This window comes from Falco biarmicus, chromosome 2, assembly GCF_023638135.1.
Source record: "Falco biarmicus isolate bFalBia1 chromosome 2, bFalBia1.pri, whole genome shotgun sequence".
Lineage (NCBI taxonomy): Eukaryota > Metazoa > Chordata > Aves > Falconiformes > Falconidae > Falco > Falco biarmicus.
Window position 1 is genome coordinate 32,365,480 of NC_079289.1, and position 20,830 is coordinate 32,386,309.

Here is a 20,830-nt window from a genome sequence, read left to right on the forward strand (position 1 = left end):
GGTACAAATTAAAATAATGATTTTATTGATATGCTTAAACATAGGTAACATGATGATATAAAACGAGAGAAATCTATTCCTTGATGTACCTAACAGACAGACACTTCATTTTTTTTTTCTCAGTAATCACTTGGTGGGGGAGGGAGACTGTTGTCTTCCCACTGACCTGTTGTTCCTATGGAGTCTAAGGACCATGATGAGCACTTGTGGTTACGGCTGTTTTTTCTAAGCCTGATCCCAAAAGGAGCATCATGTCTGTTGCACCCACACACTGCACAGAAGGTTGTGCACCTTTGCAGACTTCCAGACAAAGCCCTGACAGATCCCAGCAGAAATGAGGGTATTAACCTGGTTCTACTCGAATGCAAAACCACAAAGTTAATGGTTTCCTCTAGGACACGTTTTCCAAAGTCATCAAGGCTTTGAAAAGCCATAAAGCTAACAAAGAAAAGATCAGAACTCAAAAGATTTCTAATAAAGATAAATCTAATACAAGTTATTCTATAAATATTTTTTTCCTGTCAAAAGACAAAACACTTATAGAAACATACAAGGAATATTCCTTGGAAAAAAAATGAAGCTACGGAAAATTACAAAGTATCAGCTGCTTTAACTTGAATCTTGCAGAATTGCGCTGTGCTCAGTCCTATCTGTAAACCCACCACAGTTCCCTCAGTGCAATCACTCTAATTGGCTCTTGCTTTGTAAATGCCTTTGTTAATCACTCTTTTCTTCTCCTTGGTAATGTCTGTATTCTGGCTTCAGCTCCCATGTGTTTTTGTGGGTCCCCTTCACATTGTAGATGCCTATTTCTCTTAAAATTTCTTTCAAGTATATCTGAAAGGAAACAAAAATCAAATTATACAGGCAGGCACTTAGCACAGTTCCTATGCGAGGTCTCATGATCTGCTCAATCACATCAGCTTGGTTCACAGAACTCATCCGGTGGGCAGCAAGGTTGGCTGATGGGCACTAGCCAGAGCGGTAATGGCTCTGTGATAGACTTCCAGCCCTGGGCACCAACAGTGATTAAGCAGCAGATTAAGTGTAACACCCAGCTCAAGCCCCAGCGAAGCTGCAGGGAGCACCCAAGCTCCAGTGTGACAGCTCCCGGGTATTCCCGGCCAGCCCTGCTGGGGTGCAGACAGGCAGGTGCTAGCTAGATGATGCTTCACAGGCTGCAGAAAAGAGGGGTAGGTGATGCTGAGGTTGTCTCACACGTCTTCCTCCTGGAATTTCTTCACCTAAGCTACAAGCTCTTGGCTTTTCATCTTGCTTGGGCTGGGATTATCTTGAAACTCCCTGCTTTATTCAGACACCTTCAAAGCCCCAAGCTGTTGGTTTTCATGCCATTTTTGCAAAGCCTTCAGCGTTTTATTATGGCCTCATTTTCAGAGAGCTGAGTAGGTGCCAGAGAATTTTCTAATACATTCAAGTGTTAACGCTAGGAAGAAAAATCAAAGAAAAAAACCAAGTGAAGCTATGATACCAGTAGTATCATCTTTGACACACGACAGCTCACTAATATAGCCCTCCTTAACTCTTCATAATAAACACCAGTAATTTGTTTCATTTCTTAAAGAGCTGATTGCCTGCTTGTTTGTTTAAATATTAATCAGGACCAACTTGAGTGGATTGCCATGGCAACTGCAGACCACAGTTTAAGAATCTCCACATTAAATTAATAATTGCTTTAGTTTCAGCACTTTAATCCTCTCTGAGTGCATATATTGAACTGGAGTTACTGGAACCCTTGGATTTTCTGCACCTACAGTTCCACTAAGCACAAATATCAACATACTCCAACTCATTAAAAAAAATATCAAATATTTGTTGATGACATAGGAAAAAAAAAAAGGCTGATGGCCAAGTTTCTTCCTTCTACTCTTCCCATTTTTTGCTAAATGGAAAAGTTGAGAAATAAATAATCAGCATGTTCTCACTCAGTAAAAAAATTCTCTTTTAGAGAAACCAGTCATTACTCCCTCTCCAGGCACACACCAAAAATTTATAAAGCAAAAAAAAATAATCCAGATCCCACAGTAATGATGATACTTCATTTGAACTCATGCAGCAAAATTATTCTTAAAAACCTATCTCAAAGCAATGAGGGGTGTTTGTCCAACAAATAAGAGATGACTGTAATGGATTGCATATACAAACTAGTTTCTTAGGGTCTTTTCTTTGAGCAGAGGGGGTTTTGTGCAGGAGCTGTGAGCGGTGAGCAGGGAGTTCATTTTGCACCGTGGGGATGGCTCTTCATTCTTCGAGGGTGCCCGATGCAAACCCCAGCAGGTGGCAGCAGGAGATCTATACACATCTCTTAGCACACCTTTCCACATCTCTCATATTGCAGAGATGCTGTCATTATATGAGAGCCAGGTACCTAAGACAATTGTACTCACTGTAACAGCAATTAGTGGGCAAATCGGCAAATTGTTTTTGTTGCTGCTGTTGTGCAATGCATTTTGTAAAAGGTGATGAAAGCAGGTGAAAAAAGCGATTTCTACATGGGTACATGTAGGTGTGTATACCTGCATAGCCACTGCTTGCTTTGCAATCCTTGTGCATGTGCATAAGGCAGCTTTCAGTAGTCACAGACACTTCAAAAGACGGCAGAGTGGATGGAAGAAACACTCAGATTCAAGGTTAAATTCTGCTCTAGACCACACAGATTAATGAGAATCGGGGGAAAAAATATAATTGCACTTGGTCCCATCAAGTACATCCATATGCAGTTCCTGGGCTGAGAGACCAAGCCTGCACCTAGGAAGCCAGTTCACAAGGCATTATGCTGCCGCAGGGCTCAGACAGAATGAAACCGCTACGGCCGCAAGGTCCACAGCTCCCGCCTGCTGTTCACTGGCAGTATCTTTGGGCGATGTTTTGCCCGAGGCAGCTCTCACCTCTCACTACTTGCTCACACCCCCAGTTATACAAAGGTTACTTTTAATTTCAACTAGTTTTCAGACCCAATTCCCCAGGCAGTTCTGTTTCTCTCTGGGCAAAACTTCCAAGAGTTCTGTTTCAACAGCATAACAAAACGGAAAAAAACCAACCCCAACTGAACAGCAAGATAAATGTCTGTGCCGCAAGTAAGGGCACTTCAAGCTGGGACTGTGAACTGCAGCAACTGAGGATTTGCAACATATTCCTATTTGCCATCTCCACTGAGGGGGAAACAAGCAGCAGTGGTTTTAGGGAGGGCAGCTGAGAGCGTTAACCCCCAAAAAATCACTCTGCATGACTCAGAGCAAGCCAAACTGCTGGGGTTTTTAGACAATTACAAATCAGGGATAATCCTGCTGGACCGTACCATATTTGAGAGCAAGTGGCTTGAGATGAGTTCAGGGGACATTATGGATTTTTCCTGCAGGATCACTTTTCCTTCCAGATATCATGACCCTCCACCTGGGTCTGTGCTGTGCCCGGTTGGCCTACACCTCTTGAAGCATGCTACTCAGTCTGACACTGTATCGTCCAGAGAAACTCCCCAATTCCTCCCAAAACACTGAATTTTAGAGCCTGGGGAGCACTAACCAGGGCCCCACAATTTCTTCTCGGAAAGGGGTTCAATATGTTTATGTACATAAATTCTAACACAGAAGCGAATCTGTAGGTAATCTGTTTGTACATTTAAGGAATCCTCTCCTCTGTTACACCTTCCCTCACATTTTTTTCTGTAAGAAGTGAAATGTTATTATAGAATTATGGGATACACATTTCTGAGGGAGGAGTTAACTTCCAAGCTCTGAAAACGCTTCTGAAACTTTGAGGAGACACCCCTCCTGTATTTAGGATAACCATTACTTAAAGCTGAAATAAAAGAAAAAAACTGCAAACAATCTATCCTATTTTGAAAAAACACAGTTCACATTAACCATCGGTTCCGTACTGGTTCCATTCTTCGCAAGTATTTGATTTCTCACATAAAATGCATATTATATTCTGAGCCGTGAAGCCCAAATCTAGAATTACTGCAGTGTTTCCAGGGAGCGCTCAGTGCTTACATCTGGGTAGGTGGCAACAGATTTGTCTACTACTGCGAATTGTTGTTTTTCATAAAAAAGGAAAACAAATAAACCCAGGTTTCCCTAATGTAACAGTAGTTTGTGTTCAGAATAGACTTGCTTTTTGATTTCACAATCACAAAACAAAGATGGCAGCAATTTCCCGTGTGACATGCAACATACTCTGTAGCAAGGGTTTACTATTCACATTTACCATTACATAAGAAAAATACCCTTATTGATTTGTTACTTTACTAACAAAGATGTTATTGCCCTTAGATAAATGTGTTTTAAATATTATTAGCCAGTGATGTAAGCACCTAGAACTTCATTTCAATGGGAGCTGAGGAGACAGAAGCAGCTGCTTTTTTTTCCTTGCATCTGAAAATAACCTCAACATTTAGAAACTCAGAGGAGAAATTACATACCCAGACAATCTTAGACACTACGACAGAAAATAAAGCAGTGAACGCTCTGTAGAGATAAATTAGCAGCGTGGGGAAAGCATACCTATTCACCTGTTGGCATCTTACTTTTCTGTGTCAGGTATAGCTGCTCTGCAAGCAATAAAGTCACAGTGGGCATTAGGAACAGATCCTTTATTTTCAGACAAAAAAACAAATGTTGCCAGTACCAGAGGTTCAATTCGGCAGCGTCAGGGGCGCTCACACATGGAGCAAACACTGGCTGAGCAGCAGGAACCAAGGGACAGTATTTTAAAATGGAAATGGATGTCAACTCCCTACAGTTTTTAATGGGAACCCAGACTGAAAATCAGGATAGCTTTAGATGAGGGGTAGATGAAAGACAATAGCTGGCTAGCCACTGAATGAAGAAAGGCACCAGGAAGAGGATTTTGGTCACTTATTTTCTCAGGATATCTGGGTCTGAGGAAGTTGGATGGGCACTAACACCTACAGCAGAACTGCATCTGGGAATGAACACAAAACCCCTAACTCCTGCGCAGAGCTCGAAACCGAGACTGCACAGCCCACTCAGGGGAGGAGGGTTTAATGGTTTGATTAATCTCAGGAGCCCTACAGGACTTCTAGCCATCAGTACAGATTCAAATAACAAACACAGATGCAAAGATATAGCCCAAATAGCATGTGATATTGGGTCAAATTAATCTAAAATTTCCCTTTAACATTATCTTAGTACTACAATAGCTGAAAAAAAAGGCTAGATTTGCTAAGATCAAAGTACACAGCACAGATCCGCTACGCTACAGGCAGAATATATTCAGGAGTGTATGATGATAGCGGAGATATACAGACAGGCATAGAAATTCAACATACATTTAACAGAATTATACATCTGAGGTATTCTGCTCTAATTTAATAACTACTCTATACATCTAATCCTTAGGGCAGTGACTTAGACAAAAATTGGATTAATCTTGCCCAACTTCTGGTGCTTAATGAAGAAACTTGTGTCAGAAGCACAGCTTTTCCAGGCTCCTTTGAGCTGATGCAGAGAGACAGGTACGTTCAAGAAGTAAATCACATCAGAGAAGGAAGAGAACTTTTGTTCTCCAATGGCTTAAGAGGGAGTTGTGGGTGACTATTTCTAGCTGAAAGTCATGCTAGACGGGATAAATCTGTACCTACTTACATTCAAAGTGATGGAGACAGTGACTGTCACACCTATCTCTTACCAAAAAAGAAAAAAATCTCAAAATTTTCTTGCCACTTCCTCCGTATCTTCCTCCTCCTCAGCTCCCATGATCCACACATCTTCTCTGCCATACAGATAAGGAGCTGAGTCATTAGATAAATGAATGGAATAGAAGACACGAATACATTATCCAACTAGCTTATTCCAAGGTATTAGAACACCGTGAACCTACATGTACTTTAATCCAGTACCATCTTTGTGCAGCTTCTTAACCAGACTGTGCACCTTATACAAACCCTCCGATGCAGATCCAGTTAATTCTACATGTGAAGTGAGCAAAACTAGTAAGCATCTCCCTTTTCCCCACCTCTTTTAGTGGAATAATTTTTTCCATAATTCAGCTGTCACTGTTTTTTCTTCTGCCTTTGCTCTAACAACTTTTGAAATCGTTGCTCCATTTAGACTCAAACATAACTAATTCCCCTTAGGTTTTCTCAGAACTGCAGCTGGGTTGAGGACAGATACCACAGTCAGCAGTGAAAAACATGAACAGCACCGAAGATACTTCATGTGTCATTGTCTCCCCAGCTCCTGCCTTTTCTGCTCAAGGAAAGCTCGACCAGGGAAAGAAGGGGAAGAACTGTAAAGTTAGGTTTCATAGACGAAGGGGCTGGCAGACACCGCAGGATAACAAAACCATCGCATAAACACACACCTTCATGTTTTTCTTGTTCATGGATCAAAACAGTGTTTAAAAAAAAAAAAAATCAAAGTAAACCCCAAATATCAAATCTGTAAAATCTTAGTCTAAAATTACTCTATCTGTAAAGGAAATCAAGTGATTTTGGGGGTATTGACATGATGCCTGAGCTCCTAACATGGGCAATGCATGAATTTAATATTAATTCCATTAAACAATTTTCTAGACTTACAGAATAAGGCCTGTTGCTATGCCAAGATAAAGTTCAGAAGCTGCAGGAAGGGCTGACCACTCACATAACACAAGCTCTCTACTGATAACAGCAACAGAACTAGGCTGTTACTTCAGTGAGGGCAGGAGTAGCATGGGAGATGTCAGAGCATTACAGAATTTAGTTTCTAGTATTAAAGCAAATCTAAATAAGAAAGAGACCATTTAGGTTACTTAAACCACCTCTGTCAAGAAAAAGCACACTCACTGCAATGCTTGGTATCCTACACACTCCTACAATGGTGAACTTAAAACTTGAATATTTCTGTTTGTTGTAAAACATATTTAGAGAGATGTTTCAAAGGCATATAGTGTATATTAAACTATTGTCTGGATATGGAAAATATACACAATAGTAACTACTGAAAATGGTTATCTTACGAGACTACCAGTACGTACGTACCACTGGCTGTTTGGTTATGTCCACCAGGTCTTTGATGTTGTAATACTGATGTTTCTCAAAGGCTGAAAAAAGCATATCCAACACTTGCTGTTTATCAGCTCGAGCCCGTTTTCCATCCTCTTTCTTCTTCTTCTCATATTCGATCTATCAGATACAAAACATGTTTTAAAGGCATTTGTATGTAACGCTGTATAATTCTCAGTGCTGAACATTAAGACATAAAACCCCTCTTCAATTTAATACAACACTGTTCAATGACTCAGTGCTTTTCATCTGGAAAATTTTCTTTTGAGCGCTCGAATGTTCTTTTATGAACATAAACTAAGCATTTTGTCCTCAGCACAATAAGCTTTTCAGATATGTATCTCTGCTTTAACCAGTAAAAAACCCCAGAAACAGAGCCTGCATGATATGCCCAAACCTGCAGAGAGAATTAATATTAGTACAGAAATGGAAACTGAGACATATTTTCACTCCACCTCTGCTGATGCTGGCTTCTGAAGTATAACGACAGCTATCAAGCAACTTACCAATGGCCATACTCAGGAAAATCCACAGACCAATATGGCTACATCCACACTCCTAACAACCAGCTGCCCAAAGGATGCTCAGAGGGCCCTTGGACATAGCCTCATCACTCCGGGCAACAACTCTGTCAATATAAAACCAATCTTCACCAAGTGAAGACACTTCAAGGATGTGGATGATATGCCTTCAGGAGAAACCTGAGCAGCACACACAAAGTTACAACAGCCCAAAGAAAAACCTTCTAAGCAAGTAGAGGCCCCTTGTTGTCACATACCATCCTGTTTCAGAATGTGTATTAAAAAGCACTGAATGCATATTAAAAAGTATTTAACTATTATAATCTGCACAAGATGACCATATATTTTTGCAGAAACTTCTACTGCCTCCAAAAATACTTCCTGCATTTCCTCAGATTCACCATCAGAAGCACAACTTGCACAGACCGGCACACCCCAAACAAATCCCAATCACTGCAAAGCACCAACCGCAGCATCTGCCAGCACATCATTCCACCCACCCGCAATACCACCCCCAATAACAGAAATACATCAAGCTCCCTGGAACCAAGAAAGGTGACCCAGAAGGTAATACAGTTCATGTAATCATCAAGTGCTTTCAGGCAAACTGCATGGGTGCATCTGAAGTGGTACAACATATAGCACAAGAGATGTACGTGATCAATAAGGGACACAAGCCTGGCTGCCAGTGGGATAATTTTCTATGGGAGTTGTTCTGCCTCTGATGTCTCAGACCTGATCCTCAAAATGAAGAGCTTCAGAGAAGAAACCTAGAGATGAAAATTCCCAGTTCTACTGGATACTAAAAATCTGATTTTTAAGAAGAGAAATCAGTTTCATGGCACAATTTACTTTTTCCTATGTTTCCTTTCCAGTTAACTCCCTCCTACTCTCTGAGTGAAAATAGCCTGTCTCTTGGTATCTGTCCCAAAGTGGCTAAAGACTATTACCACCTTTGCCATTGCTCACAGGTCTTTGCACAGCCAACTTGCTCCTTCAAATCCTGAAACAGATGTACATCACCACACTGAATGCAGAACAATTGTTCTCAGTTGTAGCTTGAAGTCTGTTGCTTTTGCTAAAAACCTAAGACGGGCTTGGGCAACCAAATACTTGTCTGCTTTTCCAACCGTATGTTAGTGATATAACAGACATAAACTCCCCACACAAACACACAGAATTGCTTTTATCCACTAATACACTTTGGTGTAATTATTTAACTCCTTAGTCTCTGCATTTAAACAATAAATCTTCAAAACAGTAATAGCTTTGCAACAACAGCTAAGTGTAGCATCAAGTAAAACAGCTTCACAGTACATCATCTCGGTTGCCATGATCTACAGCAGAACTGCTATGCCACAGAAACTATAGAGTAGGTACATAAATCTAGAAAATTAACCTGCCTGTAAATTATCCATCAAAACATTTGATTCTTTTGAAAGTCCAACAGACAATTCATTAGGAGCTTCTGTTGACCTTGAAAAGGTTTTACTTGTAAGCTTTGGAAGCCCTGTTGTGGACTCAGTTTCTGTTTCTGTACTGGTGTAGTCTCACTGTGCAGGATAATGCAAGCAGACTGCATCCAGTTGTGAACACATGGAGCAGAACTGCAATGGCATTGAAAAAAGTACGAACAAGTCTACTCAGCTGGCACACTTTAAAACTACAAACCCAAAATACAGTCAGGATCCATTAATACAATAAAAAATTATGACACCGTAACGTGACAGAAGCCGAATTCTTTACCAAGCAGCACTGCCAGGGTGCACTCGGGGGTTCCCTGCCTCTGCTGGTTGCAAGTCCACCAGCAAAGCAGCTGGCCAGTTCTCTGCATATACTCACATAGCCATGCAGGTACTGGAGAAGCCGAATAAATCCCATTCATCTAAAAGTCTACTATGACCTACAGCACTACCCATGACCTGGTACTTGAGCAAGAGTTTCTGTATGAAGCACCTATAGAAATGACACAAAAAGTAGGGAGCAGGAAGAGCCTGGCCTCTTGCTGCATGAAATGCAGGATGAAGTACGAGATGTGTGAGAGTGCTACCTGCAAGCATTACAATAATAAGCAACAATAAATAAGCAATACACTAAATCAACTGTTTGATTGCCAAAAAGTCTTTGCATCTGATCTTCAGCTGACCTAATGCCAGTCACTTTGCACATTAAAAATGCTTTTAATTTATACCTGGATATATTGTACCATATGGGAAGGAAAGTTGCACGACTGCAACTTTATGGAGTCCTCTTCAAAAATCAAGACATCAACACTGTATTCTCCTGGAAACAGAGTTTTCTAATTAGCCGCTGCAATCAACTGCAGTGGGCTTTCTTGATCCTGAGTTTCCAACCTTTTTTGATGTAGGGATACCCAGAATTTTCCAGTTTCTCTGTGCAGTTGCTGGTCAGGTCATGGCTGATACCGGTAAACAGCAGTCAACTGGATGTTCAATAGAGCCCTATTACATTTGAAACACTGGCTTATGGGACACTAGGACTGAGGACACTAAGAATGTTTTGAATATAGGCACATGTTAACATTTTGCAAGAGCAGGAGATGGATTATCCAGCCTTAATTTGTTGCCAGAAAAGCATCCAGCACTTCAGTAGAGGTCAAGTCCAGGAGACCGCAGAAGAGATGAAGGTGTCTCTATTTGCAATGACTGAGTTCTGGGTTTCCGCATACATCTGAGGTCACTTTTCAGTGCAAAGACCTATGCAGTTTTTTCTCAGGTTAGCAACTTTTCTCTGACTCAAAATATACCAGTTGAAAGATGCAGTGTGAAAGATGAAGACAGTCAGTTACAGGCTGTATCATTCTGCCACAGCAGCAACTATTACACATCTCTTCTTACCAAGCCTTCTGCAATTTTCTGCTTCCCTAAACAACAAAACCAAAATGAACAAAAAGAAAAACAGAAACAGAAACTAACTGCAGCTGGAAAAGCTACTGGGACTCTCAAGACAATCTCTGAGAACAACAAAAAAAATCCATGGTACTATTTGTACCTCTTCAAATGACACACAGGAAAAATGTGCTTAGCTAGCAACTAGCTACTACTCTCCCTTTGTGGAGGAAAAAAAGTACTCAACTTTAAAATTGATGCTTCCTACACAAAGGAACAAAGGAACAATAAGGAAATTCTCAACATTATCTTCACTGATGTTAGGTCTCTGACAGGACTATTTCACAACTGGGTATAAAAACCTAATTATACGAATAATAGTCTCCTGGAAAATAACATGAAGTAGTCTTTCTAACCAAAGCACAATCTTTTTTTTGCTAGCAAACTGTAATGCCCAGCATTCTTCTTTCTCTATTATTTCAGTGCCTCGGTATACTCTCCCCAGTAGGGGTTTCTACTTTACATTCTCTGGATGAGCTAAAGTAAATCAAAGAAGAGTGTTAGTATTCCCTATACAAATGCAATGTGAATATTCTAATATTCTTAATTCATTAATGTATAAAACCAACTCACACAGAAATCTGAGTATCAAACTCTCCCTTTGTTAAAGAGTTATTTGCTGTTGGTGTCCAAATTGCCCCAAATTTAATTAGCAACACTCCAGCATTTCCCTCCAACTTCAGCAACAGCTCCCACTGTGTCTGAAAACACTGAGTGCGTTGTGAAGTGCTAATTTAAAAAAAAAAAAAGAAAAAAAAAAGAAGCACGGTATCTGTTGCTGTTTTCTTCTTTTTGTCTTGTGAATACACTGCTCATAGCAAGTTACAATGCAGCCTTTCATTATTTTTCCTTCCTGTTTTCTTCGCAAACAGGATGCTTTATGCAGTAGGCTTAAAAGACTTTTTGAGAGTCATATTACAGAACGCACGTACACTGTCAACTAATGAGATTTCTTTAAAATTGTGTGGCTTTTAAGTTTAAGAAGCATTAGAATACGATTTGATTTCAAGGAAGGACCATTTCAGAACAAGCTGTTGAGTGTAGAAATTTAGAGTTTATCCCTGCAAGACTTCATACAGCAATCAATTTCTCTTTGTTTACCTTCCCAGGACATTGCTAAGCTTGCTGAAAAGCTGCCAAAATTACCTTCTTGAAGGTATCACTAATACTGAAGCTGATGTATTACTCTGCTTCAGTAGACAGCTAATACAAAGGTGAAAGAGAAGTGAGACTAAATCTAAAGTTTCACCTGAAGATGTTTGAAAGGAGTCTTAAAAGTTTTCTCATTCCCTGGAGCACAGGTACCAGCCTCTATAGTATGGGAGAGTGGGAAGAGGGGAGATCACAAAGAAGCCTCTGAAGGGGCAACCAGGACCACTAGAGGACTTTTCTGCTGTGTTACGAAAAATAATTAAGTCATAGAAAGACTCCAGCGCAAGAATATTAATACTGTAACCTTGTAAACATATAATATTTACATATATACAGAAAATGAAGGTCCCTTTCCCAGAGAAGAAAAACAAAGTCACAATCCTGGCATATATTGTAACGGAACTGCAATTTCTTCTAATAAAAAGGTAGGCTTAATGTAACGTCTTGCCAAAAAAAAATTTAAAAAATTTAAAAAATCACTTTCCCCATCCTTGTATCCAAACAAGCTATTGCTATTTCTCATCCACATATAATTTATTTCCCTCCTTCCTGTTGTACGTTTATTTACAGGTACATGGAGCAGCCACGTTTAAGCCCCATTTAATATTCTATCATCTCTTCCTTCAGGAAATGTTACTGCTTTCTTTCTAATTTAGCAGATACTCATTCTTTCCTCAGAAACTCCCCAGAAGATGACTGAACATATCAGCATGTACAGTAGTTTGTGTATTTTTTCTTCTTTCTTAGTAAAAGTCTTGTCCCCAACAGGGCTGTCATACAATTACAAGCAATGCAGCAAGTTTTAAGAAAGCAACTGCTGCTTGGAAACAGGAGAAAAATAACGAAGAGGTTTAAAAAGTTCATGGACGTGTTCTCCCAGTTGTACATCCTTTCAGCCATCTAACCTGAACCTTAATAAAAGAGTAGTGAAAAGAAAGATGTAGAAAGGCAAGGCAAGGCCAAGAGTGACTCAAGTACAAGTATGTCCTACTAGTTATTTCCTATCAGAACATCTTTAAGGTAGACATGAAAAGTAAACACACTGCCAATGGACTTCAACTAGCACGGACCGCTATGTAACCAATAAAAATATTACAATTAGGACAAAAGAGCATCACAACTTTTAAGAAGCCTGGTTATGTCCTGGTTATACCCCCTGAGTCTCACAGGAGACTTAAATTTCTGTGATGATACGATGACAGTAGTTTGCGATTGGATTAACGATTCAGAAGTCATACTGTTGTAATTATGCTAGTGTCAGGGAAATGGCACAGCATCCTAGTAAAAAGAGCAGCTGTACATCACCGTAGCTTATTTCAGATTTAAAGAAGGAGACTAATAGTAGCATCATAAAACAATATACTCATATAAAATCACACTTGCATAGCAGGATATACCAGTGTGACTATTTTGGTGAAATGTCATTCCCCTAGCTGAAATAGTTATATTGGTATGATCATCTGCGTATAGATCAGACTTTGAACAGTAACTACTACAGAACAGTCCCATAAGAGAGAAACAATTATTTTTGGTTCTGTGGAAATAGACTGCCTTTCAGAATAATGCTTAAATATCATGCAGTATATTGTCATTTGTTTTATGTAAATAAAATCTTAATAAAAAGTGTAAAAGTTTAAATGACTAACACAGTGACTCATTTTCAGTATGACTTAACATTGCTCATATTCAACAGTAACAGCAATTATATATGCATACACACAAATTACTCGAAGATCTTTAAGAAAAAGGACGTTATAGTTTGTATGTACATCAACTGATCTGGAACAGCAGTGTGGGTGTAATATTGACAAAGCCAATGATGCAAATAACACATACTGTGAAGGTATGAAACTGTGAAAAATTATCAGCTGTTACTCTTCTCTACTTCTTGTCAGTTCCTGCAAAGGACTGGAAACTAATGATTCTTTTCAAGTCTTTGAACCCCGTATGATATTTTATTTGGCTCAGAGGAGTGCTTCCAGATCTCATAGCACAGAGTCAGAACTGCCTTTCATCGCCATACTTCGAAATTACATCTCACAAAAAAAGACCAGAGGAAGAATGTAATAAGGCCACTAGAAAAGGTTTGGGTAAAGGCGGTCTGCCCTCTGTCAGGTAGCACGACAAGAGTTAGAATTGGCAGACCTTAGCCCTAAGGATGACACTGGTCTTGAGACAGAAAGAAGATCCCCAGAAGACAAAATCAGGCAGAAACCAGGTAACATAGAGCGTTTCCAAAGACAGTGGCCAGCTGTGAGCAAAAGACCTGCAGGACAGCAGCAGAGCGATTCTAGAGTCCTGAGACAGATTCCTGAAGAGGAGAAGAAGGGAAAACACTGAAAGCTACTTACATTATATTGATGATTAGCCACGGGTTTGTAGTTTGTGGTTACGGCTTTGTCCAGCTGCTGTGATAGCCTTACAGGTTTAGAAGATTCTTCTATCTGTAATCTGCAAAAGAAAAGGAGAATTAGAAAAAGTTCAGACAAGCACATATTCCAAATGAATTCTAAAAATCTGCAAGTACGAAACAGCCCTTATCGAAGGTCAGCGGCAAACAAATCATAAGGCAGAACAGATGCACTCTTCTGAATTAAGTTTTTCCTACTCTTACTTTTGCTCAAGAACACGGTGAATTATTAGGACACTATATGCTACAGAAGATACCAAAATGCTGAAAACCAAACAACTGTGAAGGCAAGATGCTAAAACCCATGTCTGAATACAAACTTTATTCCCAAAGCCTGACACTCAGATGGAAGAAAAGCCTTAAAAAAGATCAAACCCAACCCAAATGAACCCAGAATCTCCCAGCCTACTCAGCTGAGGTCAGAAAAAGCTTCTGATCCACCTCTGCTAACTCTCAGAGCACAGCAAAGATCAGATTCCATGACCTTCTCTTAGATATTTTAATGTAAAAATATAAATTTCCATGACCTTTCTTTTAGCATTATAGCACAGAGAGCACAAGTAACTGTTTTACGAGCACTTTTAAAAACACAGAGAAATCCACCTGCGTTCAAACGAATGTACAATAAAGTTTCAATCATACAGTTACCAAGAGGTGACCTTCATCCCTCTTCAGGGAAGACTCTGAGAAGGTCTGAGGTTGAACACATTTTGTCATCGCTACGTAATTTAAAGCTTATATATGATGGTGTAGAAGAGCAGCTCCGTTTACTCCAAGTTTACTCAAGAATTACTACTTGAAATGAAGATGCAAGAAAGCAAGCTTTAGAAAGGTGCAGGACCTCTCTTCAGAGAAAACAGCTCTATAGCACATAAAAGTAACGCCTTATCATCAGTGAAGTTATTTTGTTTCCAAAGGTGTATCTTACAGGCAGAAGAGTCAATTTCACTAAACACAATATGAGACTTCTAGCCCAATAAATGTACAATTTTTTTAATAAATAAAAATAAATCTGCTTCTTTCCAAAGAAAAATTAATAGTGACGCTAATGCAAATAGTAACTAAATGTTTACTAATGTAAAACACAAAAGTGATAAAGACAACAGCTCTTTCAAAACCACTTGTGCTTAACACCACTGATTTCTTTTTATAAAAATATAATGTGCACCCCAAAAGCTTGATTTAAATTCAGCACGCTTGTGATTTAACACTCGAACAACCTAAATAAATTACAATTAAAGTAAGCATTACATTAAATAAATTCTCTAGTTGTAGCAGCTGGAAATAAAGCCAACCATCCTTCCCAGCTAGTATTAGCGGACAGCAGTTGCTGACGGTTTTGCCTCACACATAGATAGAAACTTGTTTCCTTTTGAATCTTTGCAGATTCGTCATTTGTTCTATAGTTTTCATTACCCTTAAGCAACCACTGCCTTGTATTCTACATTTCTAAATTCAAAGGTACATCAATGCCTTCTTCTGTCCAAATGTAGCACATTTTCTTAGCTTGAACAAAAATAAATTGGAAGGTAAATGAGCAGTGAACATTTTTTACCCCTGTCCTGGCAAATAAAGGTGTTTTTATCACAAGAGTTTATCTTTTAGCCTTCAATCTAATTAAATCATTTTAAAGATTTTATTGATCTGCTTACCAAAGGTCTTCTAAACTCACACTTCACAGAGGCATAGGCTAAAGCTAAATCTGTATCTTTTCTCCAAATCTGTCTTTTATTCCAACTTTTCGTTACTTAATATTTTTCCTTTTAGTCTCAATGCTTTTTTTTTTTAATAGTTTGGCTTTAATTTTTATTTTTATAAAATCTTTTCTTGCAGTTCTTTGCCATTTTTCCTGTTGTTTTGACCTGGGGAGTTTTCCAGTCCTCCCTCTCCCCTACTGTAGCGCTATTTTTCATCTCACTTCTCCCCTCGCATATTTTTCCTTTCTGTAAAGATTTCCCGCTCAACCTGTTTACTGATACTGCTCCTGTTCATAAGACAGGGGCTCCTGGTGACGAACTGGGAATTCTTATTCCTGCTTTCCCCTTCAAGGCCACTGCACCACCTTCATGTGGACCAGATTTAGTGATTTGATTTGTGATGTTGTTCCAGAGTCCTTCTCTTTATTACAGCTGCAGCACAGGTAAGTGATAGACAAGGTTCCTGACAATATTAAAACATACCCGATGGTCTCGTTTTCAGGGAGCACTAGGCTTTCCATGGTGGCATTTCTCCATGATTAAATCCTCCTTGCACTGGGCTTTACAGTCATTACTCTTTACAAGGTAAATTTACCATATCCTCCATTTCTTCAGGAAAAAGTCATTAGCCCTTCAGTGGCAAAATGCCAGAACACTGAAAATACGGACTGAACACCTTAGACTGTCCTCAGAAGGAAAACCCTTAGAATGGTGATGTCAAACCCCCTCCAGCTTCTTAATGAATTAGATATTTAAAGATGCAAACAATTGGTAGGTCTTTCCTCTACAGCCTGTTGTGAACCTCAGACACTGCTCAGTGTTGAGGGTCTCTTCCTATTCTGGCATTTTAAAATTGCAATACAGGAAATTTCAACCCCCATTTCAGTGCAGCTTCCATAAATTAATCCTTCTTTGCAGGAAAGAAGACCAGCAATTTACTTCTTAACATTTTTTCACTTGCCATGCAGGATATGCATTTCAGCTTTTTCATTTTAACCTGCTAATTTCCAAACCAGTAGAAAACCAAATGCGTAGGAGAGCTAATGCACTTCTCGGAGGCCTCCAGAGGTTGATGGCAGTGAAGTTACGTTTAATATGTGAAGCTCCCCAGCACAGAATCTTGAAAGTGAAGAAAAACTTCTTGCCTGCTTAGGAAACAGGAAGGAAGCCTACCAAGTGAAAACAGAAATGGACAATCTAAGTTTGTTTGTAAAATGGCAGACTTCAGAAAGATCTACATGTACCAAATAACAAATATATCTGCTACAAAGGTATGTACCTCTTAAAGAAATTTCAGAGATGTCTTTGTTGTACTTCAGGGTTTCTTACAACCCACAGGTCTCAGATGGCCCTCAGAAAACTGGCTAACAGTACAATGTTACATTTTTTCCCTGTTCCTAGTTGACAAATTCCTGTAGTGAGAACTAAAAATACATTAAATTCCTGGTATTACTTTTTAATGCAAGCAATTACAGCAGCTGCCACATGCCAATATGGAAATATAAATGGGAAGCACGGTGACTCAGGAGGCAAACCTTTTTATTAGTATGCATTTATTCTACACATGCATCTTGCTCTTCTCCCTAATGGCTGCCCTTCTCATTTCTTTTTCTGCAGCTTTCAAGATCTCCTGGAGAATGACAGAGCCTCAGCTTGCCTTCCTTCCACGGGGCTTCCATGCAGAATATGGTCACACAATCTATGTGGAACAAGAGCTGCTGCATAACTCACATTAGCCTCCCCAAAATATGCACAAATACAGGTAAAGGGCCTGACAAATGTGCTATAAACCCCAAATTAGCAAATGGTTCATGTGTAGATGAGGCACTAAAATTTGCTTAGTGCATTACAAAGGGTAAAGACAAATGGCCTGTAATCATTTTGTCCAAATGATTTGTTGGTACAGATGCTATTTGCAGGGAAAATACAGTGGTGGTTTTTTTCCTTCCCAAAACCATGCTGTAACTCTCCTTTATTCAGAAATATCTGGGTGAATATAACTGACTTTTAAAATTTGTACAGTTGTTGTTTGAAAAAAGTTGATAAAACATATTTATAAATTCTAGTAATTATACACTCAAAAATTTGCAACAAAAGCTATGAATTGGGCATTATACTAGCCTTTTTGAGCAACTTTTAATGTGCTACAGATATAATTACTTTTAAATGCTCATTTCTTAAACAGAGTTTAAAAAACAGTATTAAACCAAAATATTTACGAATCATTTTACACAGGGTTTTCTCAGAGTGGATCTGCTGAATCTTAATTGAAACTGTTGGTAGGAATAAAGAAAAAAAATCAATAGGTATTCTGAGTCACTGGTGACACTGATTTAAAAGAGCAGTGGCTTTTTACCTATTACTCTTTATTATGATTTGCAGGAGTGTGACAGTTAAAAGCCTTAGTTATGGGTCAGAACTACACACAACTCTAACTCCTTGGAGATTTTCCACTTGACTCTCGTTGAAATAGCTAGTGCCATAATTCATGCTAATATCTGGCCTAAAAAAAGAATGCAGATTTTTCCCCCCAAAACTGGCAATAAACTAGCGACAGAGCAGCCACCAGCCTGCACACTGTGGTTTTCTCTTCCACCCCCAAGATCAAATATAGCTCTTCTGCCTTGAAATACAGCAAGTAACCAGCACGGCACCGAACTCACCACGGTCATTTCCCAGCAGAATACATTTTATACTGCAACTCTGATTTGTCATTGTGCCTACAGCTGAATAAGGGGAAAAATATTCAAACAGCATGGAAATAATTCTATAGGATTTGTCAACATGCAGCAGGCTCATAAAGGGAAACATGAAGGCAATATGTACATTCCTAGGAGTAGATGCTCACTGGCTTTTAAATACATGTATCTTCCAGCAACAAAAAATAAAACAAAGACCTTTAGAATAGATGATTTACTGTGATTAATCTTCTGCCACAAAACAAATGTTTCAAAGACTAGAAGCACGTATTAATCAGAAATGCTGCTAGGACTTGAATTCTTGACGTTTCTAAAGAAATTACTATACAGATGGGACTGAAAGTTTCAATACCTTTGTGTGCTTAGCTGTATTTACACAGGGCACTAGTAAGTAAGGAGCCAACCTTAACTGTTGCTAAGGAGGAAAAGTTGCTTTGCTTTTCTCTCCGCAATATCACTCAACAGAGGTGCACTGGAAAAGAGCAGGCCCACTGCTCAAAGCTTTGGAGGGGAAGAAACAACCTCTCCAGATCTGCAGTTTTGCAGTTGGTTGGTGGTTTTTTTTGACTCCTCACAGAAGTCCCCAGCCCGATACCAGTGGAGTGAAAGCCAAGGACTAATGCTCTCTTAGCCCTTTACTCAGTAATTCTGTACTTGAACCAGACACTGGCAGCTGCATTACACGAAGTTCAACAATACCCAAGATGTGCAACCAAGTTTTTTTGCTTCCCTGTTTAGCTATGCATCCCAAACGTGGTAAGAGATAGGTACATGCTGCAAAATCTCATCCAAAACAAGCTAATAAAATAAATTTAATAATATACTTCATACCTACTTCTGTTGCATTCATTTGGACTACAGCACCTTGCTGAAAAGTTCAGGTAGCATCTTTCCTGACTTTTCTTCCAAGCAAGAGGATTAGTAATATAAGACACGAGCAGATGATGGGCAAGAGACAAAAACTCCTATAAGATGCTGAAACTTAAAAGTTTTTGTAATTCTGTGGGAACTACGGGAACTCGGCACCCTGTGGGGCACATCCTGTTAAAAAACCTCCATGGCACTGCCCAACCACAAACAACACAGGAAACTGCCAGAATGACCACACTGGTAGAAATACACATTGTCTAATAATAATGATGACAATCTGTTGCTACACATAACAATCTGTCATACATTCTGAAAGATAAGAACTAGCAGCATGCAAATTCAGTATGTTGTGTTGTAAGGAGTCCTACTGTCTCACATTAAATGGAGGTGGACGGCTGCAGCCTGTTGCACAGATGAATCTACTATTCTCCTTCACACGTTGAGTGTTACTCCAGCGCGCACACCCAGCCAAAGCAAAATGAGTCCATCCCCATTTATAAAGACCAGACAGGCAGACAGGGAAGAGGATAAGCTGAATGGAAATGGCATTAAGAAGCACATTTGCCGGCATTAAATAACAAAATGTTTCATGTTATTAATATAGAATATGATTTATAACTAATTTTAAGTCCTGAAATCCTGGCATTTCAAGAAAAGTGCTGCAATTATTTCATGTTCAGGAAACCTATTAGGCTTTTCTGAAGTTGACATCTTCAACTACGTATGTTGAAGGCTGAGCGATGAATTATATGAATAGAAGATAATTTCATGTCTAATATTGAGACAAGCGCCACAGTCATAACTGAAGACTTTCTACATATCTTTCTCCAGTACAGAACACAAGATGATATGAATGGCAATTCAACAATAACTAATAATTGCTTATACATTTTATTTTCTGGTTTGATAAAATGGGAATAGTTGATTAAAACCACTAAGCTCCTGTTTTTCTCTCTGAGTTTAGTACTGCAAATGACTAAAATAAAATCTTTCTGGGCTGAGGATGTGAAGATAAATAATGTAACAATAAGATAAGACAGACTTTAGCATTCTAGGAGTGATATAATTTAATAACTTTATTATTTGATGACTACCTGTAAACATTTTAAGTGATGCCCTAATGCAATTAGGGTGAAGAAAATTACTAGATCTGCTTGGCATCGTGGACACTTTTAATCGAGCTCATACGTCTCTATGGATACTTCCTCTAGAAGTGTCCTGATGCTGATGAAGCCAAGCTCTGGCCATGCATGGTCCATACTGGGGACAGAGTGGAAGTGTGCCATCTGAGGCTAAGCTTAAAAAGGAATCATAACTCAAGAGATATCTTCTATGCGATATGACTGCTAAGTGAGGTTATAAATAGCCCATCCATTAGTATGGCTGATGAAGTTTCTTGTCTTTGCCTCCATTAGGCTTGTCTGTCCAAGTCTGTGTTTCTTTATGTTTTGTTTGTTGCCTCCCACCTTTACTCAACACCCCTTTTTGTACTGGAAAGGGTCCTTGACCAGATACACTTGAGGGTGCAGATGCCCGCTCACCGTTGGG

At 39.3% G+C, this 20,830-nt stretch overlaps 1 protein-coding gene across 1 annotated transcript in view; it reads right to left on the reverse strand.

Moving 5' to 3' along the window:
• Nucleotides 1-2: 2 nt before the first annotated feature.
• GTF2F2 (general transcription factor IIF subunit 2) overlaps nt 3-20,830 on the reverse strand; it is an 87,547-nt gene continuing 66,719 nt past the window's right edge. The window contains exons 7-9 of the mRNA XM_056327640.1: nt 13,958-14,057; nt 7,001-7,144; nt 3-837 (exon numbers count right to left, since the gene is read on the reverse strand). Coding sequence (XP_056183615.1) covers nt 718-837; nt 7,001-7,144; nt 13,958-14,057 — 364 coding nt within the window. The 3' untranslated portion in view covers nt 3-717. The remainder of the gene's footprint in view (nt 838-7,000; nt 7,145-13,957; nt 14,058-20,830) is intronic.